The following is a 25045-nucleotide window of genomic DNA, read 5'->3' on the forward strand; positions in this document are numbered from 1 at the left end:
CTCCCCCATGTAGTGACTCTGGATATGTCCAAGCAAGGCAATAAGCAGTTATGCAGTGCAAGTGTGCAGAGTATTTCCCCATCCAAGGTAGACACAAGTACGACAGTGGCTTTTCATCTGTCCTTGATTTTGCAGAATGTTCTGTTTTTCTGTCATTTTTATACTCTTTTGTGCTTCTTATTCAAAAAATGCATGCTGTCGCAGTGCCCTGTTGCTTTGTGCTTAAGTAGCAATGCTTTAATGACCATCGGGCAAGCTTGTCTGAGATTGTAAGATGCAAGTAACCTTTAATAATAAGCACACTGTTAAATAATTACCAAAACCAAAAGCCTTTTTGTTGTTGCCACACGGAGAATATTTACATAACTAGATAATGTACAAGCCTTGGGTATTGAAATGCATATGACAGTATTTGTAATAAAGGACAGGATTACAGTATTTTCATAAGCTCATTACATTTGTTGGAGATTAGCAGTCATCTTTGCAAGCTTTATCCGTAAACTAAACAAAATGCCAATTTATCATGTGTGGTCCATAACCTGTGCAGTAATCCTTAAAGCAATTTATCTTGAGCTTGTTTCTTGTTTGCTGTTCATTTTTTACTTTAATCATGTTTTCCCCATGCAACAAGTAGATAGTTGTTGTCAGGCAACAGGTCTTTTTTGGATAAGAAACATTTTTACAAGTGGGGGTATCACAGAGATGTCTACTTTCAGCATGTTACTTGGTACTTTTATAAAGCTGAATACAAGTTAAAATTAGAACTGCAGCGCAAGGAGAAGCTTGTTTTTTTATACTTTACTTTGACTAGTATTCTAGTAATGTATTTAAAAAGTAATTTATTTTTTTCATGCCTCACAACCTTTTTCTTTCCATCTAGATATTAAGTAAGCTGTCATGTAGCCAATGCATTGAAATATTTTTTTCTTCTACACTTCATTTTATCTTTATTGGACTCTCGTAATGATGGCAGTGTATTTAAAGTTCCAGTTGTGTTTTTGAGCATAGCTCCACCCCTTTTAGTTGGCCACACCTCTTCCCATTGGCCCCACCCATTCAGTGGTCTCCTGCAGCCCCCCTTTAATTTGAAGTCACCAGCTGCCACTGTTCACTGTGCACCTGGCAGAAGAAAATATATCCCAGCAATAAGGGATTATCAAGAGGTAGGTGCAAGATTCTACAGAATATTTTTTTCCAGGAGGGTCAATGACATTTTGTAATACAGAAGAGGCTGAGGAGAAAAATTAAAAGTTTATTCAACAAAAAGTGAGCCATCAAACAAAACAGGACTTTACTTCTTACAGAAAAGCTCATAGAGAAACTTTGCCAATGTTCTAAAGCAAGATACGCCAGAGACAGGGGAAAAAAGCAGAGGAGTTAAGAATCACGTGTACTTTGAACATGAACCAGAGTCTGATGATAGGAAATTGAGATGAACAGGAAGAAGGCCAGCAACAGAAATTAGTGAATGAATGGGAGCCTGTAAAGCATCAGTCACATTGTGAAAAATGGCTTTGCAGTACAAAATTATACTTTTTTTGGTTGATTAGCAAAATGTTGTGGTAATTGAGAACTCTGCAATTAAGGTAGCTGTACTTTCTTTTCTGAATGAAATTTACAGAGATTCATTGCTGAATACTTTTATATGTAGCTGAGCTGTCTGCAGGTTCAGGCAATTAATATTGAGAGTTATGCGCATTCTTTGCCAAGGAAAATGCAAAATGTAAAGGTGCAATGGCAAGCGGTTCAGTGAAAAATAGTTTGAAATCATATAAAGTGGATGAGAGAACAGGCTCTCTAGCAGCCTTAATACTTTTAATGCATTTAATAGAACAGTGTGCAATTTAGTTTTATTTAAAGGTAGCCCTAAAGAGGAGTAGTAGCTAAAAGTTAATATTTTCTGAAAGTATGCAAGCTGTTTTTCACATCTGAGATGGAATAGAGGTAAAAGAACAGACAGCAATCGGTATAAGTGTGAACACAGGCTGTGCCATGTACTTTAGCATGGGTAACCTTAATTTTATTTTGAGTAATGCCTGTGGGTGCAGCTGTCAATTTGGGGCAATTCCTATCTGGATGGTTAAACTTCATTTTTTTAAGATGTCCATAGTTTTTATGTGTTTGCTGTAAGTTGATTGCAGATGGGGATGTTGTGAAAATATTTTTTTGTTTGAGGGATTTTATTAAAACAAAAACTCTTGAAAGTGTAAAATACATTCAAATGGAGATGAAAAGAAACAACTGTATAAAATATCAGCCTGCCAAATATTAGTGTATGCATGTAACTCAAAGTTTGGAAATAACACATTCAGAAATACTGACATAAGTGGGAACAGCAGCTTTTTATCATAATGGCTACACTATCCATATTATCTTGGAAAGTAAATGGCTTTACTTGTATAGACAAAAGAAGAGTATTGAATTGTATTAAGGAATGTAGAGTACAAATAGCAATGCAGCAGTATACACATTTGGAAAGAAATGAGCATGTGAATTTGACGAGGAAAGGATTTCAGGATGGATGTTCAGCAGAATATCGGGGACCAAAGAGAAGGGAAGTAATTTTACTAAATTGCTTGAAGGGCTGCAATAGAGATACAGAAGGAAAAAAAGACTCCTGGTAGGTTTATAATAGTAAGAAGGTATTTGCAAGGAGGATGATTACACTAGCATGTGTTTATATTCCACCAAACACTGCTATTGTAGAGCTTGAGCAAATTTTGAAAGAAATACTGAGTGTTCAGAAGGGAATATTACTTATAGGTGGGAACTGGAATATGAATTGCAATAGTGAGGATCGATCAGGGAGATCTAGAAGGGAAAATGTAACAAAAGAAATTTATGAAAATATTTGGTATGGAATATGTGAATTCAGTAGTAGGAACTTTGAAAGAAGTTAAATATTAATCCCCAAGGTACAATAACCAGACTAGACAAAAAATATATTTCACAGGAACATCTGTATTTGGAAAGCTTCAGCACACATCCAATAACTATTTCAGATCATGCAAGATAAAAATGCATGATAATGAGGCAAAAAATAGACAGTGGCAGTGGATTGTAAGTCCTGAGAAGCAGCCAAATCGGATCCGAGATCAGATCCAGAGACCCAAGAGTGAGGGTCGAGTAACAGTTTTTAGGAGTGGAGGAGGACAGGGTGGAATATTTGGATTGGTGGATGGTTGAGTCAACCTTATTTGAATATTTTCAGTTATCCTTCAGTATGGTGTTTGAGTGGATCTCCCTAGTATTCTCCTGTCCCTCTCCTTTACATTATTCAGTCTCTGTGTGGCTCATGGTGCATAAAAATATATAACATTACTTATTTTGTTGTTCTTATATAGTTTCAAAGTAGCCTAACCAAGGATTTTTAAATAATATTGTCAAATACTAACTTCCTCCTTTTATCTTTTACATGTAGGAGATCCAATGCCCTCTTCTAATGGTGGTGTGTGTTTCCATCATTGTGCCTGCTTTTAAAGTGTCGACTTAAATTGTACAGTCTTAATTTTATTTTGTTCGATATGATCCAGCCTTTACAATTTAAAGTACAGGTGCCTAGTTTTATAGGCTCAATGATGTGAAGTCTCTCTAATCTTTTTTTGTTCACTGGTTTAGCCTCTTCTGAGTACATAGACTGTTCTTTAAAACACCTTTATTAAATTTTCACTTAAGACATAGGCCCACAAACATTAACAGAAGAAGAATAAACCATTTTTTTTTTCATTTGCATACATTTTACATTCTTCTTTCTTTATAACAGCTATCTTTTATTTTAGTCCATTATTGAGTACATTACTCAATTCCTGCCTTCCCTTAAGCCTAACTTCTCCTTCTGAACATTATTCTGCATGTATCATTCCCACAGTTTCCATTTACGTCTATGTAATTTACTCCTTTCTATTTCTAAAAGATCCATTTTCCAATTATTTTATCTCCTATATAATATCTACTACTTCGAGTACCGTTGGTTTAGATTTTGATTTCTGGTTTTAGTTTTTTGTCGCAAACAGAATTTAACTTAATAAGGACTTACTGTGTCAAGGCAATTCAGATCCTGTGTCCCAGCTCAAAAGAATCATGCCCTTAGTTGCAACCATTTGCTCCTCTAATTATTCTGAAAAAGTACTCTGTAGGGAATTGTTAAAAAAAAAATCTGCCAACTCATTACACTCCCAAATCCTAAGTCAAGAGGAAGTTTTTCCTCTAGTAATGCACGAAGGTGAAGACCCTAACAGAGCACTGGTGTCCATGATTTTACATTACTTAAGTATGCTATTCAGTTTAGGCCTGGCATGTGCCTCTCTAAAGCTACATCTCTCAACCATCTTAGCCTACATTCCTGTAGAACCACCACCTCCAGCAGTCCTGCAATCTGTTAAATGTTTTTCGAAGGGAGTCCTTCAGTTGAGGTCACCAAGAAAACCCGTAGATCCTCGATGGGACAAATTATTAGCATAGAAAGTAGCTTTATTACTAGCCATTACTAATGCTAAGAGGATTTAAGAGTTACAGACCCTTTTTAGTCTTCCATCAGGACAGGCCCAGGGTCAGTCTGAGGATCAACCCCAGATTTATACCCAAAGTTGTGACTGCTCTCCAGCAACTGAACTGTTCAACTCCCTGTTTTCTTCAGTAACTCGCAGAATAGTGGAGAAAGAATTCTTCATTTCTTAGATGTGCCTAGACAACTTGGATACTCATAGGTTCTAATATATATTTACTATGCTATCGATCTGCAAGGATCTGAAGCCTAGCCTTACATTCCCATGGTAGTTTTTGCCCTTATATTTGGCATTCGGATAATACAGAGATAGGTTAAACAAGGATATGCTGGGACATTTGCATGTTGTCCCTATCTGTGAGGGGCAGAGGTGCTAAACTGTGGTTGAATTTGCAGTTACCCATCCATTCACCCAAGCTGTGTTTAGAGTAATAAAAGTACTTTGCTTTATGTGGAGTGGAACACTGTTCCATAGAAGCAGTGTTCTCTGTGGAGTGGAAGACTGTTCCATAGAAGCAGTGTTCTCTGTAATAAAACCTATCTGTCCAGCATCTTCTGTTTATTTTGCAAAGGAGATTGAAATCCCTTGAGTGAGTGTTAATGATACCATTGGACTTATGAATGCGCAATGTGTTTGTTTACACTGTATATGCAAGGCAGTGGTTGCCTTTCACTTACCCACTCAATACTTAGCAGAGCGGCAAGGCTTTGAGATGGTCAGCATAGCCTTTTCTGTTTAGATCCTTGATTGTTTGTTTTAGTATGAAAGCTTTGTTTTAGTATGAAAGCTTTGTGATTCAATTGTTTGAATAGGTACATACCAAAAGGGACATTCTACTCCGTGATCAGTCCAAGTGCCAAGTACAGTGGAACAATTACATCCTTGGATCTAGATGATGTATCTTTTTGATATAAGCTGTATAATGAAAAAAATGACTTCCTTACAATAGTGAATACTTCAGATTTAACAGAGCAGTGCAAAAACTGGGAAAATGGGTTATGGACGGCAGGGTGGATTGGAACCTCCGAGCAATTATTTGTGTTCTTTGCATACAGGAAGGAAGGGAAAAAAGTTTCCAAGCAAGGTAGTCTGTAAGTGGCTAGCTGATTATATTTTTGTCTATTACTGTCCTCATTAGAATTTGGAAAGGACTTTAAGAGGGGGCACAGCAGTCACTGTAGCCTTTTTGAGTGGAGGTGGTGCAGTCCCTATTGAAACAAGTAGCTGGTCATCAAGCCACACCTTTTCCAAGTACTATAAACTAGACAATGTTTGCAAGGCTAGGACTGGGTTTGCAACTCCCATTCTTCAGACCCTTTTACAGTGCAGTCCTACCAGTCTGTTCATGTCCTTAGCTTCTTAATTTCTGGGAGTTGTCCAAGTAGTAAAGACTTCTGCTATACTGAATCCACAAACATACACCAGCACCTGCATGCAAACAGCTGCATAGATGCAGCTGTATCCCATAGGAACAAGTGCAGGGCAAATCCCTGAAACAAACTCAAATGGCGGAACCTTAATGTCAACATGTTTTATAATAAAGGGAAAACAATTTTTTAATGTATGTAAGAAAAGTAATTACCAGAATGTTAGAGCCCTTGTCACTGAAATAAACAGTTCAGGAGCTTATTAAAATCAACTAAAGCCATGTTTGAGGCTAAAATAGCTACCCAAGGCATTTTTAGTTATGCTCATAATCTCAAAAGCACAACACAGCAGTGCACTGAGCTCATTGTAAACAATGTTACCTACACTGAGGCTGAAGATATAGCGAACCTACTGGCCAATAAATTTAGCTCTAACTTTACCCCCCTCTCCCATCTCTCTGTTCCTCAAGATATACCAGAAACTGACGCACAAAACCAGCCCTAAAAGTGCTATCAGAAGCTAAAAATACTGCATCGATGGGTCCTGACAATAGCCCTGGATGCATCTTAAATAGCATGAAACACAATATGGCCACACCCCTAACAACATTGTTCAATCTCAGCCTCCATACAGGTTTTGTACCAAGTGAATGCAAGACTACTACAGTCATTCCCCTGTACAAGGGAGGACCTTCCACAGAACTAGGCATTTACAGACACACAAGTCTGACCAGTTTCATATGCAAAGCTATCATGGAATCAATCAGGACATAGCAATCCTCCAAACACTGGCAACATCTCCGTTTGAATTGTCAAAGGTAGGTCATTGCGTACTCAATCTGGTGGATTTTTTGAAAAAATCACCAAAGCAATGGATGAAGGCAAAATGATACACACTGCATACTTCAACCTGGCCAAAGTTTTTGACACAATTCCCCAGTCAGGCATAGCTGAAAAGCAACTGGCAATAACCCCCTATGTCACCCACTGGTTTGCCAACTGGCTCACAGATAGGATGCCAATAATCAAAGTAGGGAAGTTACCTCCAGAAATGACCAGTCATCAATGGAGTCCCCAGAGTTCTGTGCTGGGAACCTCTTCTTTTTGGCATATATTTTTCTGAAGTAAAAGCCAATACCAAATCACTCTAGCTAACTGTTTTTGCAGATTAATAAAATACAGGAGCAGTCATTAAATCCCCAAATGACTTGGCCATCCTGCAGGAAGGTTTGTCCCAAATAAATAAATAACTGGTTCCAAAGTCATAGACTGAAACTAAATACCAAAAAAATGCATTATTGTATCCTTTGGGAAGTCATCTATCCTAGAGAACTACCACATTGACAATATTGCCCATATGATCTGACCCAGTTGTTCGGGGTTTGAGAACTTATGTGGACAGTGACCTAAAGTTTGACCAACATGTGTCCATTGTTGTAAGAGAGCCCTTTTATGTTGCAGAGTTTACAAACAAAGGGATTGCGTCTAGATTAAGGGATGTCATTGTCCCCCTTTACTCAGCCCCCATTAGGGTACTCAGCCCCCATTAGGGCACATGCAGCAACTGGAATGGAACACCCACAGATAAACTTTATTAAAAGCATACAAGGCCTAAACAACAAGTCCTATGTTCATAGGTTCATACTAGGCTATCTGCCCTAGGGCATTTATAAGCCTAGCCAGAGTGTGTTTGGCTTTCGCCACCCATTTTAAATTAATTTTGCTATGCCCTTTTTCGAGGTTAGTATACTGTGCCTCTGTCCAACAGTGACACAGAAGTGATACCCAGGGTAAACCTACGATCTCCCATCCACTCATCAAGATTCCTCTTGAAGAGAGTCAATGAGGGACTCTGCCTAACCTGGACTGGGATTTTATTCCAGAGTGAAGGGAGCCCCTGGGTTATGAATCTGTCCCTCCAGCATGTCCTATTTATTTCAGTGCTGAGGTTCAAGTCTCTCGAGCGTGTAGCTGGATGGGATTTGGATTTTCTGAGGTGCAGCATGTCCATTAATTCAGGGTTGGACATGCCTTTATACGTCAGGCACAGATTGCCTCTGAGCAGGTGGTATGCCGCTGAGTAGACCTGGAGTTTCTTTAACCGGGCAGCATATGGCATCTGTTTTGAGCCCTTTGATCCTCTTGGTGAGGTACTTTTGGGGTCTTTCCAGTTGATGCAGGTGTCTGGTAAGGTACATCCCAAAAGGGGCATTGTACTCAATTATGGGCCTGATGAGGGATGAGTAAATAGGCACGATGACCTCCCCTGATCTAGATGTGAATCCCTTCATGATAAGGTGGGCTATATAAAATGTTTTTCTAACCACTTTGGCCATGTTGTTTTCAAATGAAAGATTGCTATCAACTTGGGTCCCCAGGTCCCTAATTACTTCTTCCATACTTAATGGATTACCACCTATGTGGTAATTTGTGGGGACTTTGTTTTTGCCAAAGGGGATGACTATACACTTTTTGGCGTTTAGCTTGAGGCCAAGACTCTGGCACCAGTTGTCTGTTTCTATGAGGCCATTTTGTAGGATGCTTGACTGGAGAGTCGATTATGGTGCCTAGTTTGCAGTCATCTGCGAACTTGGTCAGCCACAGTCCTTCCGTGTTGGCCTGTACCTCCCAAGAAATATATACCGAACAAGAGAGGTCCCAGGACTGAGCCTTGTGGGACGCCACTTGTAACTGGTTTGGAGTCTGACATGGCTCCAGCAATTCTAACCATGTGGGTACTGTCCTTGAGCCAGTTTGCAACCCATCTAGTGACATAGGGGTTTATATTTAAGCTGGTGAGCTTATCTATAATGCCCGAGTGGGGTGTTGTATTGAAGGCTTTTGCGAGGTCCAGGTAGGCTGTGTGGACCACCTTCCCCTCGTCAATGGCCTTGGTGACTGTTTCAAAGAAATCGACCAGGTTTAAGAGGCAGGATCTGCCCTTAAAGCCGAACTGGGTAGGATCCAGTGTCTGTAGGTCCCCAATATCTTTATTTATGAGGTCCATGATGATCCTTTCCATAGCTTTGCAGACCAAGCTAGTCAGGCTTATGGGGCGATAGTTTCCAGGATCCGTTGAGGCACCACCTTTGTGGAGAGGGACCACTGTTGCTGTACGCCACTCTTTGGGTACATATCCTGTAGTAAGGCTGAGATTGAACAGTAGTTTTATGTTTGGGTTGAACTCTTCTTGGAGTTCATGTAGGACGCAGCCCAGGACACAGTCTGGTCCCATTGATGCTGTGTTTTTCACTTTGGAGAGGGCAGCTCTTACCTGAGCATCTGAGATGTCAGGGGGGCAGCACTCTGCTGGGATAGATATTTGCCCTTTTGGTGGGGGGGGGGTTGCGCTGAACCTGTCAGCTAGGATGTTGGCAATGTCTGTGGGTTTGGTGTATTTTTTTGTCATTTTAGACCAATTCTGAGCATACCTGGGAATTCCCACCCAGGTTCCCAACATAACTAAAGAAAGCCTTGTGATTATCCTTAGTGTCCTGTGCACTTTTTCTCTCAAAGCTGGCCTTAGACGATTTTATGAGTGCCCATAGTTTTTTGCCAATACTGATCAGAGATGCCTTCCCTTTTTGGGATTTTGCTCTATCATGTAGTAGCTTCCTCCTTCTATTGTATAGTTTGTTTATGGCTGGGGTCCACCAGACAGGACACCTGCCTTTGGAGGATTGGGTCTTGGTTTTATTTGGAATTGCATGATCCATGCATTCCTGAAGGTGTTCATAGAATGCATTTATAAAGGATTCTGCAGTCTGGGCCGTATTTTACACAGGCCCGGGGGCTTTGAAGGATTCCACCCCAGTTTTGAGGAGTGTGAAATTTGCTTTAGAGAAGTTTTTCACTCTGGTTTTCTGGGCAGGGGGTGGGGTCGGGATGTGAGTATCCAGTGAGATTAGTTTATGGTCTGATCTTACCAATGAGGGATACACTTTGGTCTGGAATATAGAGCCCCCATGTTGGTGATGATCAGGTCCAGTATGTTTTCCCCTCTTGTGGGAGTGGTAACAAGTTGTTCCATAGCATTTGAGTTTATAAATTCTAGGAACCTTTGGGCTAGGGTGTTGGAGCTAGAGTAATGCTCCCAGTCTATGTTTGGGTAGTTGAAGTCACCCAATATAGTGGTGTTTGGAGAGACCTTCATATTTTCCAGTGTTCTCAGGAAGGCCGAGTGGGGTTCCTGGGTTTGGGAGGATGGTCTTGTAGCAGGCTATAAATTGGAAGGTAGTTTTACCCACTGTTAGTTGCACATGGATAGTCTCTGATGCTTTGTGCTGTGCCACCAACCTGGAGGTGTGGGTATCTTTGACGAATATTGATACTCCCCCTCCTTTTGTTGTTCGGTCCAAGTTTTGGGGCCGAAAAGCATGGTATGAGGTATAACCTGGTAGTGCTGGGGTGCTCTCGGGAGCCTTGAACCAGGTTTCTGTTACTGCACAGTTATCTATGTTTTCCATGCTAAGGAGAGTTTCGAGTGCGTGCATCTTGAGGTTTAGACTTCTGGCGTTGAGTAGCATTACTCTTAGTTTCTTATCCCTTGTAATACCTATGGAGGTGGGTTTGTCTTTTGAGCCTTGCCTAAAAAAGGCACTATGGGGGTGGCAAGAGCCTTTGCCAATATCCAAAAGCCCAGGGGTGACAGGTGCAAGCCGTCCCTAGTGAAGCATCGTGGCTTGTCGAGCATGTCATCCCAGGCTGACAGGCATTGGATCCCCCTTGACACCAGTACTGAAGCCAATTGTTGAAATTGATCATCTTGTTTTCATATTGTGGCATCATTCTTGGTGAGGGTAAGATGCTATTCAAGGTCAGGGTCATACCGGCCTGGGCTACATGCTCAGAGCTCCTCTGTCTCTTTTCATGTAGTCCAGGGAGGTACGTCTCAGGTCATTCACACCAGCATGGACAATGACTGAGTCATAGTTGTACTTGCCTTGGAGTGACCTGAGTGCTTGTGTTGTGTGGCGGATCCTAGCGCCCGACAGGCAGCTCACCGTGACCTTCTCCTTGTTCAGCCTGGTGAGCGGGACGTCAGTGTGCCTGACGATAGTCACCTATTACAAGTGTATCAGGTGTGTTGTTTAGTCTTAAGGGCTGTGACTGTTCGGCACACTGGTTTTGTGAGCTATGTGTTGCACGTGTTTTGTTCTGGGGTAGCGGTTGCTTGGGTGTCTGCTCTGGAGGTCTCTGCTGCTTAGGCAGATTTTTTTTTAGAGCCTCCGAGTATGTTTTTGTGTGTGGTTTGCTGTCGTGGTAGTTCTGTGTGAGACTGGAATTGTAGTGAGTGTGGTTTCCTTCTCCTCCTGACTGGTTATGCCAGTACTGAGTTGAGAGAGCTTAGCCTCCAGTTTGGCTATATGGTTGCATCCCTCACATGTGTTGGAATTTGTTGCGAGGAGGAGAGGGTTGTCTGTGTACATGAGGCAGTTGTAACATTGCCTCAAGATTCCCAGATTCACCAGCTGGACCGGAGAGGAGATTGACAACTGACCTTTGGACATGCTAGAATAGTATTGGGAATTCCTTTATAATTGAAAAAAAGGCCAATGGGGAACAAGGTACTCAAGGGGAGTTTGTGAGGGTGTAGTGCTTTTAATTTTTTAGTGCTGACTTATATAATTGCTTTAGTGAGCAAGTGCCAGGCTTTAGAGTAGGAATAGGGTGTTTATTATGAGAACTAGATCAGTTCTAAGGGAAAAAGTGAAGATCAGACTTTGTGGTGCCGAGAATGGTTTAAACCCAATTAAGCGGAGTTGCCCGATGTTGCGCTATGCGCAAAATCACGCAAAGCCACACCAAAGCGGGTTTTATACAGGGGGGCTTGAAAGAGCTAGAAATTGGCCCAAAATGGCCAATAGACTACCAGATTCTTGTGCTGGGAACACTCCTCCAGGGATAGATAGGCTGCTCTAAGCTCCCCACTGCCACTGGTGAACAAAGAAGCCTCCCTTTATCCAAGAAAGGAAATGGGCAACACAGGAACTTTCCAAAAGTCCAGAATACAGCAAAGCCTGTATTTGGACTACTCTAGGTCAGGAAAGATGGGAAACAAGGATCATTTTTTTTTTCTTTTTTGCAACAAACAGCAGGAAAATGCAATAAATATGTAACACAGGCTAACGCACTTGGGTGTGTAGCCTCAACAGGTATATGCAACAGACAGGACAAACTTTAAAAGTTCAGGTGCAAAAACAACTTTAAACAGTTTAAAACAGTTCAAGAAGCAGAAATACTTGCAGTTTAGCTAGATCGGACAGTCACCCAGGTAGTAGCAGGAAAAAAAACACTTATCAGGTTAGCAGTCACTCTTTTAGCGCCTCTGCTGCTAGCACCACTATGCAGGACCACTAGGAGCTTGGCTGAGTAGCAACAAGTGCAAAAACCGCACCAAAGCGGGTTTTATACAGGGGGACTTGAAAGAGCTAGAAATTGGCCCAAAACGGCCAATAGACTATCAGATTCTTGTGCTGGGAACACTCCTCCAGGGATAGATAGGCTGCTCCAAGCTCCCCACTGCCACTGGTGAACAAAGAAGCCTCCCTTTATCCAAGAAAGGAAATGGGCAACACAGGAACTTTCCAAAAGTCCAGAATACAGCAAAACCTGTATTTGGACTACTGTAGGTCAGGAAAGACTGGAAACAAGGATCATTTTTTGTTTATTTTTTTCTTTTTTGCAACAAACAGCAGGAAAATGAAATAAATATGTAGCACAGGCTAGTGCACTTGAGTGTGTAGCCTCAACAGGTAAATGCAACAAACAGGACAAACTTTAAATTACAAGCGCAAAAGCGCGCTAAAGCTGGCTTTAAAGCAGGGGGTTAGAAAGAGATAGGAAATGGCCCAAAATGGCCAATAAGCTTCAAGTCACTGGGCTGGAACCACTCCTCAAGGGACAGATAGGCTGCTCATAGCTCCCCACTCTCACTGGTGAACAAAGAAGCTTCCTCATATCCAAATAAGGATATGGGCAACACAGGAACTATGACACAGCCCAGAGATCAGCAATACCTGAAGACTGGACTATTCTAGTTCAGTAAATGCGGGAAACAAGGAATTTTTTTTTTTTTTTTTACAAAGTAGCAGAAATTAGATACAGAAACACAGTAAATGCTTTAATTCGGCTAGAGCACTTGAGTGTGTAGCCTACCAGTTAAACTAAGCAAAAACAAACTTTAAAAGTGCAAAAAACTCAGAAATACAGACAGGAATGTAATTAAACAACTTTGCAGAGCTTATTTAGTTAAAGAAACAGAGAAGTCTATATATACAGAAAAGCAGCTAAAACACACAAACACTTCAGATGCAGTGCAACCTAGAGCACTTGAGTTGCAACAATATTAAGGCCGACTCAGCCCTGTCACTATACTCTGTATCCTTCAGATGGCTAAGAGGTGACGTGTCTAGTATACAAGGCATCCTTGACATAAACAACAAGTCCTACGTGGACCGACTCAGCCCTGTCACGAAGAGGTGACCTGTCTGGTATACAAGGCATCCTTGACCTGTTAACTGATGACTTTCTGATGTGCAGTAAATCCAAGTGGCATCAGAGATCCAACCACTTTTTTGCAGCATCAATAGAACTGTTTGAAGGGACAGGTATGTTTTGCAGGGGATACCACTGCTCTGGAACAGACTCCCTGTCCATATAAAACAAAGTTTATCCCTGTCTTTATTCAAGCTCAACATAGATCTGTGAATTTGAAACAAGATTTATCCCAGGACTGCCCCATGCACTGCTGATGGACAGAGGCAGCTCCTAAATGTTTATCCCATGCATGGGGTTCCCCTTAAGTTGTCATTGGTATCGATCCCAGTTCTCATTAGGGGTAACCTATAAATATAAACTCGTGAGTCACGCTACTGCAGGATGTGAACATAAATGCACATACATTTATGGGCAGTTTGGATGATGCCAGCTCATCTGCTTGCATCCCTTTGGGATGTTGTAGGAAACCAGAGCAACTGGTGAAAACCCTTACAAGGAGCAAATGCAGACTACACACAGGAGTCAAACAAACATGCACTGTGCTGAAGCAGCTGTTAGCATTGCACCACTATACTACTGTTTTTCTCTTCCACTTGGTGTTTGTATTTATAACTTCTTTATGCATCTTTTATAAATTGTTTTTGTAATTGTTGCATGAGTGTATTTCATAACCTCTTCTGTCATTTTCACAGCCCTGATCCCAGCATAACCATGAAGAGATTTGAAGAAGAATCTGAAGTGTATAAAATGCTGCAGGAGAATAGGGAAGCAAAGGCACCTCCCCGTCAGTCAAAAACATTCAGCATGCTACAGGAAGTACTGGAAACTGATGAAAAAGGTAAGAGGATTACAGCTGAGTCGGGAGCTGTGTTTCACAATAATCTTGGAGTGTGCAAAAAGCAACCAACAAACCCAAGTCGAAAAAGCAGAAAACACAGTTTCTTTTTTTAGTCCCCCTCTAATCTACTGGCTTTTCATCTTTTGTCCTCAGTAAGTTCAATGTGATCATTACTAACATCTTCCCTGCATTTTGCCTTCCATTTATTTAACATAAAATATATATTTTAAAAAGAGGTCCTTGGTCTATACTTTGTGAACAAGCACAGATGATCTGTACAGGCCAGCAGTCTTTCCTGAAGGTAATCAATTTTCTTCATCATCTTGGTGTTCATTGACCAAACTGATGAAGTCAGCTGATCTGAGAAAATCACAACAGTACGAAATAAAATAAAAGAAAAACCTTTTAATGTGAGCGCTTTCGGCAAGTACATTAACTTGCCTTCATCAGGCAAACAGTTTTTACACAACATCAGGTTCTCTTTATATGCTATTAGGCCAAGTCAATTAATAAATCAGCGTAAATAACAAGGGAACGATTTTAAAGCAGCCTCACCACTATTAACATGAAATAATGATAAATTTCAATACAAGTCCGATACAACCATATAAAAGGTACCTATTAAAAAGAAACCATTACTAGTCAAAACATGCAAATGTTCCAAAGAAAAAATGAATAAACAAAAAATATATTTATATACACATTCCAAAGTCTTATTCACATTAAAAATATATATGAGCCACTGGTAGGTGGTGTTATTACCTGAATATATCTTCACATAGTTCCCAAAGCAATACACTGAAGACTTACCAATGTATAGAAGTCTAAAAAATATATATAAAAAATAGAAATAAACAATAGTAATGTTGAATGTCCAACTAAATAAACCAAAAATGTGTATGTGTATGAACAAATTAATGTCATCTTTTAAGAGCCAAATATCTCAACATGCATTTAATAGAGAGATTCTCATTCAAACCTGGGAAAACTTGTGCTCTTGTCTTAATTTGCCACATAAGCTCATCAATTTCAAGGAGGACTTGCCAGGGTCCTCCTCGAATATCAGTTCTCCAATGTTGTAGGATTGCAAACTTAAAGGCATGTTCAGGATGATCTAAAATGTGTTTAGCCAGTGCATTATTGGGATCATTTTTACTTATAGAATAACAATGTTCATAAATGCGTTGTTTTAATTTCCTTTCAGTTTCAATGAAGGCAAGTTAATGTACTTGCCGAAAGCGCTCACATTAAAAGGTTTTTCTTTTATTTTATTTCGTATTGTTGTGATTTATTTGCCTATTTTATTTGCCGGCTTCTATTGTTTCCGTGGTACCTGATTTTACTAGGAAATTTAAATTCAGCTCAATGAAATACTATAACTGTGGAACTAAAGGGGTAGTTTACCTAGGGTTATGTTTAACCTGTAACAGTTTTTATGTCGGTAAAACCGAAAGACATTTAAGAAAAAGGGTTTACAAGCATTTTAACGACATCTCTAAAGCTAAAGAAAGTAATGCTTTCTATAAACACTCCCAGACATGTAAGAACCTGCAAATTAAATTTATGGTTTTAGAACAGGTTGTTCAGATGTTTGTCCCAGGGATTACTCCTGTGTCACTATTAGACAGAGGCACAGTAAACTAAACCTTAAAAAGGGCACAGTATACTCAAATCAAGGGGTGGCGTAAGCCATACAGAATCGGGCTAGGCTTATAATTGCCCCAGGGCAGATAGCCTAGTATGAACCTATGAACCTATATTAGGGGAGGTAGCTGGGAAACCAGACTGGAGTACCGTGAGCTATAGTGGCAGCTCAGGTTGGATGCAGGGAAGTTTCCCGGTTTGAATGAGAACATTAACAGTGTTTTGAAGTTGAGGAAGGCCCATTTAGAACATCTATCAAAGGTGTTTATGATGTACCCTTTTCGATCAGAACGAATTATACTTTTATTTTATTACTATTCTGTTACAGTAATGGATGTATGTAATTAGGGTTTACCTAACAACAGAGGTCAAAACAACTCTGTGTTTTGTTCTAAAACACGGATGTAGTTTAAACAATGATTACATAGAAATATTATATATTTATTTATTTTTATATATATTTTTAAACACTCACATATTTTTAAATATTTTTAGCTTGGCCTGTATATTTAGTTTTATGTGCATTTTGATTTCCTGGTTGTTTTGATTAGATTTTTTGAGACAGATTTCATTAAGATGATTTTTAGTAACATATATTTGCCATTTGCACAAGACTTGTCGGATTGTCTTTTGTTTAACTGATTTGAGCTGATGCTCTTTAAGAGTTTTAAAAAAAAAATAAAAAAATTAAATCAATTAAGGACGGTCATGTGACATGTTCAAATGTATTTAACTGCTCTAATTTGAGCATCAGATGTTTTGTCACCTTGAAAAAGCTCGGTAATAACCGAGCGAAAGCGCTTGGTATTATTTTTGTTTAATAAAAGTTTAATTTATTTTAAATCGTTTTAAGTGGCTATTCCGGGTCCTGTTGTTGCCGGGCAAGTTTTTTTTCTTGGTTTATTTACTTTGGACTTTGTGCTCACATTAAAAGGGTTTTCTTTTATTTTATTTCGTACTGTTGTGATTTATTTGCCGATTTTTATTTGTCGGCTTCTATTGTTTCCGTGGTGCCTGATTTTACTAGTTTTAGTTTTTGTTCGTTGTTTTGTTCGATCTGAGAAAACCCTTGAAAAGAACAGCAGTGCTCCATCAATGGGTATTTTGGGAAACCTTTTTTTTTTTGTCATGTGACAGCAAAGTTTTTTTTGCTTTCCTTTATTTGAGTTTATATAACCTTGGAGTTTAATATATTGAGAGATCCGGGTGTATTAGTAGAATAAACCATATACAGGGCATGCATGGAAAGAGTGCAGACAACTGCAAAAACGCTATTTTAATTATTTCTGTCCATTCCTTTTTTTGTCATTTTGTGGGGGGGGGGGCATTTTTTTCTATTTTAGTTGTGATGTTTTGAGTCCCAGTTTAGCAAGATTTGCGGTGTCATTATACCTCTGTTGTTTTGGTTCCCTGTTAATTGTTGGTAACGTTGGCAGACTGGTGATGCAGTAACAACACAGAGGAGACTTTTTTCCATGTCAGGGGCTTTAGTAGGGTGAGTAGGGCACAGCAGGCAAACTGATATCTGGTAGATCTGAAAAGGAGGATTGGACATCTATTTGATGGGTGCTGCAGGTAACAAAATGATTATTCTAGAAAGGCGGACAGACAATTTCAGAAGTAAAGGCAATACACATTCCTTGGTGTGGGACACTTTAAAGCATACTCATTAGTACAGTGCTCCTTGCACTGAATCCTAGTCACTGAAAGATAACCTGGCTAACATCATTAGCAGTGCAGTTTATCAAAAATGATTCCTACACTGAACTAAACTTACCACATAATTATATGTGTGATCTACTTTATAATTACGCAACTTTGTAGTTCATATCCACACTACATATTTGTAAAAAAAAATTGTATTTTGTGGGTGGAGTGAACATAGCGCTCCTACACTCCTTTGGATAGAGCTTTGTCACATGCAAAACCTACATTTTATAATCACCTCTGAGATCACGGCATTGAAGCATTGTAGCAGCCATGCTAGCAACTGCATTGGTCTTGGGATATCTCTTCTTATGGTGCCAAAATCACTGACTGAAAACAGTATTGCTGAATTGCCAATTTTGGTCATGGATCAACTCAACTTGTAAAACTTTGACCAGACACCTTCAACAGTGATTTATTTAACAATGCCAGTCATCTCTCTCTTGTCCTTTTTCAATATTTTCCCACTATTTGACAGTCATCCACCTCTTGCAGAAAGACTCATCATTTTTTCCATAGTTCATGGTTTTGTTTTGCATTGATATATTTGCTATTTTGTCTTAATATTTGGATTGTATTCTGATTTTTTTGAATCTACTTGCACATCAGTCTACAGATGAATTCAATGTTTTAAGAAAAGCACTTCAGTAAAAGTTGAGTATATTTTAAACATGCAGAGGAAGGCAGGAGGTATGAATTTTTGCTAGCACCAATAGATAAATGACACACAGGGCTACAGTGATCCTGTTAGTGCATATGAGCTCGAGTCCAAAGATACCATGTGGTCTGCAAAGGGACAGGTAATCTCTGGAGGGTAGGAAATCAAAGCAGTCCCAAAAGGCAGAGAAGTTTAGTAGGTATACTGAGGAGAGAGGATAAACTGATCATTGTACATCTACAGATGCTCAAGTCAGTTAGACAATGTTTGTCCTTGGAGGATACAAAGTGCATATAATTTTTGGACATTGCAAATGTTACACTTTCCATAACGTAGCTTTACTCTTCAAAAATCACCTCTCAATAGAAACAGTATATGAAAAGTTTATAAACCTAACAAATGCTGAAGCAGTATTTTCCAAACTGAATGTCAACCCCAGAAAACACATATACATAATAGGAATCTACATCCCACCAGGAGGCAATATCCAGATACTAGAAAACTTATTACAGTGGTGTAACAAAACCCTACCCCTGGAAACGCTCATTATGGGTGACTTCAACATAGACTGGTTAGACTGCAACTCCCCTAATCCCAAAAATTGTATTAACCTGCATGAATTCTCAACTCATTCAAGCAACCACTAGAATTAACAAGCCGTATAACAAACACTCCACTCTAGACTGGATACTAACAAATAGGCCAGCCCTCTATCCCCACTCTTGTTGTCTACCAGATTGTCTGTGATCATTTTCCTACATACTTAGGAAACGTACAAACCCAACTAAACTACCCACACTTACAAATATTAAACAAAAATCACCTAAACCCCAGTAAACTTATAGATGTACTGTATTTTTTATTTATTTGCAATTTGTTTGCCAGGATAGTCCACTGGGCCAAGAACACCCCATTTTTAATGGAGTCCTGAGGAGAAAAGCTCCATAATAACAAAAGTTATAAACTAGTAATTATAAAAAGCTCCACAATAACAAAAGTTATAAACAGTTATATAACAGTAAAAAGAGAAGTACAACTAAAATCATAGTATTTAAAGATACAATAAACATAAAGATGCAAACAGTTAAGGTTAAGAAAAATAAGAATTGTAAGTTCTTGCTAGTACTTTACGAGGAAAAGAATAGGACTCTGGAGTACATGAGATGTCTGAGGTATAGAGAGGAGAAGAGGTTATGTGGGATGGGAGCAGGAGCATTCCCAGAGTTGTTAGGTGTGAGTGTAGTGAGGTTTTGAAGGAAGAGTGACTAGAGATGGTATGGATGGATGGATGGTGGTAGGGAGCTCTACTGACGCGCAAGGGCCAAGCATAGGAGATTTTTGCCAGGAGGGTGGGTGGGTTTATGCAATTCTATCAAATTTTGATTGTTGGATCTTAAGGATCTTTCTGGAAGGTGCATTTTGAGGGACAGAGGGAGGGGCTAAAAGTGAGTTTGTGAACATGAGTGAGTTGAATGTAGGTGAGATACTTGGGTAGCTCTAACCAATTTAGTTTGTGAAGGGCGACACAGTGATGGGTAGAAGAATTGTGGCTAGTGACAAACTTGGCGATCTTATAGCAGGAGGAGAGTTTTGACTTCAGTGTGGATTGTAGGTTAGTTAGGAGAGGGGCACCATATAGGAGATGAGGGATGAGGCATGTGGTAGAGAGAATGAACTTGAGTGAGGTAGCGACAATGGTGTTAGAGCATACCAAGTTTCTGGTGGATTTTTTTTATGTTTATTTGTAGGTGGGAGTTGAATTTAAGCTGATCATCAATGAGGACCCCTAATAGTTTGGACTCTGGTACAACTTTGAGAGCTGTATTGTTGTGGTTGGTGATTGAGAATGTGTTTTTATCTATAGTGGTTGTTTTAGAAGAGGTAAATAACAAGTTTTATTTTTGAGGCATTGAGTGCTAGGTGATTGTCTCTCATCCATTGTTCAGTGGTAGAAAAAGCATCTTGGGTTAGTTTTAAGAGAGTGGGGATAGATGTGGCAGAACAGATTATAGTTGAATCGTCTGCATATTGGATAAGAATTGTGTTTGAGATTGAGTGGTGAAAATCATTTATGAAAGTATTAAACAGGAGGGGGCCCAGTATGGAGCCTTGTGGTACACCTGTGGGTGTGCTGAGGAATGGGGAGGTGGCTTTTTTCCATTTAACTGCTTGTTTCCTATTTGAGAGGTAACTAGAGAACCAGTTGAGAGAGGAAAGAGAGAGGTTTAGATTAGAGAGTTTAGTTAGGAGAAGGTTATGAGAGATGGTGTTGAAAGCCTTAGAGAGGTCCCGTAGGAGTGTAGATACAGTTCAGCCAGAGTCATGGGCTTTGTTGACAGTTTCAAGGAAGGACAGAAGAGCAGTGGTAGTGCTGTGGCCTGGTCTGAAACCATGCTGTGTGGGAGTTAGTAAGTGGTTGTGTGAGATATAGGGTAGGAGTTGTAGATGGATGCATTTCTCAAGAACTTTGGAGATGGATAAGATTGTGATGGGATGGAAATTTGTGATGATATTGTTGCCCCCTTTGTGAAGGGGTTAGACGAAAGCTATTTTCCAAAGTTGGGGTACATAGCCTTCTTGGCTAGAGCAGTTGATTAAAATAGAGATGAGGAAGGCAATGGCTTTGGTGGCTATACTAAGAAAGTATGAGGGAATGTTGTTGGGGGCATTGGAGCAGGGTTTCAGTTTTTGGAGAAGTTTTTTATGGTAGATGTGGGAATGGGTTTTGTAGAGAAAGGAGGAGGTTGAGAGGTGGAGATATTTGAGAGTGAAGGGGAAGGTGAGGATAAGGGAGGGGTTGTAGTAGTAGGGGGAGTAGCATTGTTAGTGAAGGATGAGGTAAGTTTGCTAACTGAGTTAATGAAGAAAGAGTTGAATTGAGTGGCCAGATGTATGTCTAGAGCATTGGGATCAGGACAAGGGTTTTCTTTTTTTGCCAGGATTGAGGAGTGTGGAGATCCCATTCCAGAATTTTCTACGATTTGTTTTATGGCTACTATCTGTAGTATGGAGAAATTTTGCAGTCTGCTATGATAAGCTTTTTGACTTTGTTGTGGAGCGCTTAGTATTCATTAAGGGTGGAGGGGATCTTATTCTTCTGGTGGCATGCCCAAGCTTTGTCTCTAAGGTGCATGGCAGCTAGTGTGTCCTTGGTTAACCACGGGGCCGATTTGCTTTTTATTCTTGTAGTTTTTAGAGGGGCATATGAATCTATGAGGTTTTAAGAATGTTGAGTTGAAGTAGGATATGGCATTATCCATGGGGAGAGTTTTCAGAGGGCTCCAGTTTATTGATTTTAGTGAGGTCGAGAAGGTACTGGGATTAAAGTTATTTAGGGAACGAGTGAAAATATAGTTATGAAATATTTGTAAGGGGGAAGGAAGGGGATGGGCAAATGTAGGGAGGTGGTCACTGAGGGAGCTGGGAAGTGTGCCACTATTGGAGAAATAATGAGGATGAGTAACCAAGACCCAGTCTAGGATACTACCAGTGGAGAAGTTTTTAGAGGGTCTAGTAGTAGAACTGATTAGCTGAGAGAAATTATAAAGGTTAATGTTTGTAGAAATTGTGAGAGACTGAATGGAGAACCAATTTATGTCCACGTCACCCAAGATTATTGTTTCATTGCTAATGTTGGTGAAAAGCCAGGAGAGAATATCTTCGAGTACAGAGATGTTGTCCCCAGAGGGAATGTATAGAGAGGCTGTGCATATGTATTTGTGTTTATTTAGTTGAAGTAGGGCCAAAATTATTTTGGCGTTGTTGAATTGGGGAATATGTTTAGAATAAGAGGTAACAGGGAGGATGAGTATAGGAGAACTACTCCTCCACCTTTTCTGTGGGTTCTATCTTTTCTGATGATAGAGTAGTTTGGAGTGTTATTTCTGAGTCCTTTTATGTGAGATTTTAACCAGGTTTCAGAAATAGACAGGATATGTGGTTGATTGCAGAGAAGCCAAGCATGGAGGTTGGGGATTTTGTTGGCTATGCTTTGGGCATTTAGAGCGGTGAATGGGATGGGTTTGATTGTTGAGGAGGGGGTAAGGGGGCCTGGGTTAGGGTGTATGTCGCCTGAGAACGATGGTAGTTACCTGTTGAATTAGGCTGAGGAGGTGTTTGGACAGTTTATCAGAGTAGAGTGTAGTGAGATTTGTAGGGGTATGGCAGGTTATTGAGGGAGCAGAGTGCTTCTAGGGAGAAATGAGTTTGTAGTGAAACAGATGTTTTTTGATGGGATATAAACAGAGCAATTGGACACTTTTGAAACCGCTACCATTACAGGAAGCTGTCTGCTATTTCAACTCCACCTTTCTCTCCATACTAAGTTCTCAAGCCCCCAATAGATTTATGCAGGTCAAATGTAACAACTGTGCCCCATGGCTAAAAAAGGAAACCTTAACATTCCTTAAAGCCAAAGACAAGGCATGGGTTAACTGGACTAAAACAAAGTACCAACCTGCTCTCCAATCCTACAGGGAGCTTAGAAATAAAGCAAAGAGACAGATTAAACAAGACAAGATAAACTACTACTCAGAAATCCAAACCAAGACCCGTGAAAACCCAAACATGTTTTGTTCTACAATAAATAATATACTGCAGCCAGGCAAAGTCAATGCACCCCCACCCACCACCACAAACAACTCAGAAAACATTGCTACTCAGTTTCAGTAAAGTATTTATTAAATTATCTTAGCACTTTCCAACAAACTCCCCTTCCTTTCAAAACTACCATTCCCATCATCAACACAAACTTCACCCTACAACCTGTAGCAACAAACACGATCGCAAAATTACTGAAGACCTTATTACTCTAATCAGGGGAAGCCACCCTTCTCCCTCTAAGAGAGACAGAACTGATTTTCCTTCTGATTCTTCTGATCAGGATTCTGAAATTTCTGTGTTCTCTGATGACCAGTAGTTGCCCTTACCTACCTATGAGGATTTTGATGCAGAGGACTCCATTCCCTCTGCTTCCCCACCAGAGGATTTCTCTTGGTGAAACCTTGCATACTCTTAGGGAGCATTTCTGCTGGGAAAGCCAGGATTACTCTGACTCCAAAAAGAGGCTTAGGGAATTCTTACTCCTACCTCAGCACAGGCCTTTAGCTATCCCTCCTGTACTGGACATTGTAGATGATGCCTTCTTGGAATCTAGCCTGGCCCCTGAATCTTTAGCTCCGGCTACCAGAAAACCTGACCGGTATTATAGGGTTCCTGACTCTCAAGTTCCTTTTTAAAAATCCTACTGCGGATCCTGAGACCATTTCCCAGGGACCCAAAGGCATTACGGCTACTACTGCCAAAAATCCTACCCCCTCTGATAGAGATTCCAGGTCCCTGGACAGATGGGGTAAGAAGGTATACATTTCTGCAACTTTGGCCATTAGGGCTTTAAACTGCCAGTTTCATATGTTAAAGTATCAGCAGCATATTATTGGATTGCTTAGACAGAAAATGATGTTGATTCCTGATTGTGCTGAAAATAAAGAATTACAGGATTTAATGCATTCTGCTGAACAAGTTGGAAAACGTACTTTGCAATGTGGTTTTGATTCATTATAGGCATCTTGCAGGGCTGTTGTCACTGGGTCTGTACTTAGAAGGCATGCTTGGCTTAAGGAGCAATCTTTGCCAGATCATGTTAAGGCTAAATTATTGGATGCTTCCTTAAACCAAGACCGCCTGTTTGGCAACAAAGCAGAAGTAGTACTTAAAAAGATGAAGGAAAAAGCTAAATCTATGCAAACTGTTAAAGATTTCCTGCAAGTACAGCCTCCCAGATTTAGTAGGCACTGGCCTTCTAAGAATTGGTCCTTTCCTGCCTCTTCCAGGTCTTAGTCCAAACCCAGAACCAGCAGAGCACCCAGACTTCAGTCCCAAGGTACTCGCAGGCCTAAGCAGTGGGGTCTCCCACTTCCAAAGATGGGACTAGTCAGACACCCCCCTATGATAAACTGTCAAAATGACTTAACTTGAAACCTTCCAAGCCCTTCTCAGCTGACTGTTCCTTTAGGGGGAAAGCTCACCCTGCATGCAAAAAACTGGGAAGTCATTACCCCAAGACAAATGGGTTTTAAATATAGTTTCCCAAGGATACAGATTTCATTTCCACTCCTTACCCACACCAAACGGTTGGCCAGACCTACCCCCAAATCAGTGGGCAGAGGCTCAAAAGCAAGTTCTCACTCTTCTAAGCATCAGGGCTATTCAACCTGTCCCAGAAGAAGAATAGGGGCAAGGTTTCTACTCAAGACTTTTCCTGGTACCCAGAAAAGACTATTCCTGGCGTCCTTTCCTAGACTTTTCTATCCTAAACACTTTTTTGTTAATCCCAAAATTCAAAATGCTAACTCTTCATCAAGTGCTTCCCATGCTAGGCAAAAATGCCTGGTTGGCAACATTGGATTTAAAGGAAGCCTACCTGCACATCTCAATAAGGGAATCTTGCAGAAGATACCTACACTTCAGAGCAGGCTACATGCACTACCCTTTGGCTTATCTACTGTGCCCAGGGTATTTACAAAGTGCCTAGCTCTAGTCATTGCATTTTGCAGGCAAAGAAATATTCAAATATACCCATACCTGGACGATTGTCTAATTCAGGCAGAAAGCCAGGACATACTATTAAACCATCTGGCATTTGTAAAGAAATTACTAACTTCTTTGGGGTACACCATAAACAAAAAGAAATCACATCTAGTACCCTGCCAACAAATTGTATTCCTTGGAGCAGTCTTGAATACAACTTCCCAGATGGCATACGCCAGAGAAACAAGTTCACTTGACAGCCTACTTCAAAAATCTGGCCACAAAGACCCAGCTATCT

General features: G+C 40.2%; 1 protein-coding gene across 4 annotated transcripts in view; it reads left to right on the forward strand.

The window, feature by feature from the left end:
* Positions 1-25045, forward strand: part of PDLIM2 (PDZ and LIM domain 2) — a 3176635-nt gene that overhangs the window by 3111487 nt on the left and 40103 nt on the right. For all 4 annotated transcript variants that reach the window (XM_044082921.1, XM_044082925.1, XM_044082922.1 and 1 more), the window contains one exon: positions 14065-14210. In XM_044082921.1, coding sequence (XP_043938856.1) covers positions 14065-14210 — 146 coding nt within the window. The remainder of the gene's footprint in view (positions 1-14064; positions 14211-25045) is intronic.

This window comes from Protopterus annectens, chromosome 9.part0 (assembly GCF_019279795.1).
Source record: "Protopterus annectens isolate FY-2018-M chromosome 9.part0, PAN1.0, whole genome shotgun sequence".
In the NCBI taxonomy this organism is placed as follows: domain Eukaryota; kingdom Metazoa; phylum Chordata; order Ceratodontiformes; family Protopteridae; genus Protopterus; species Protopterus annectens.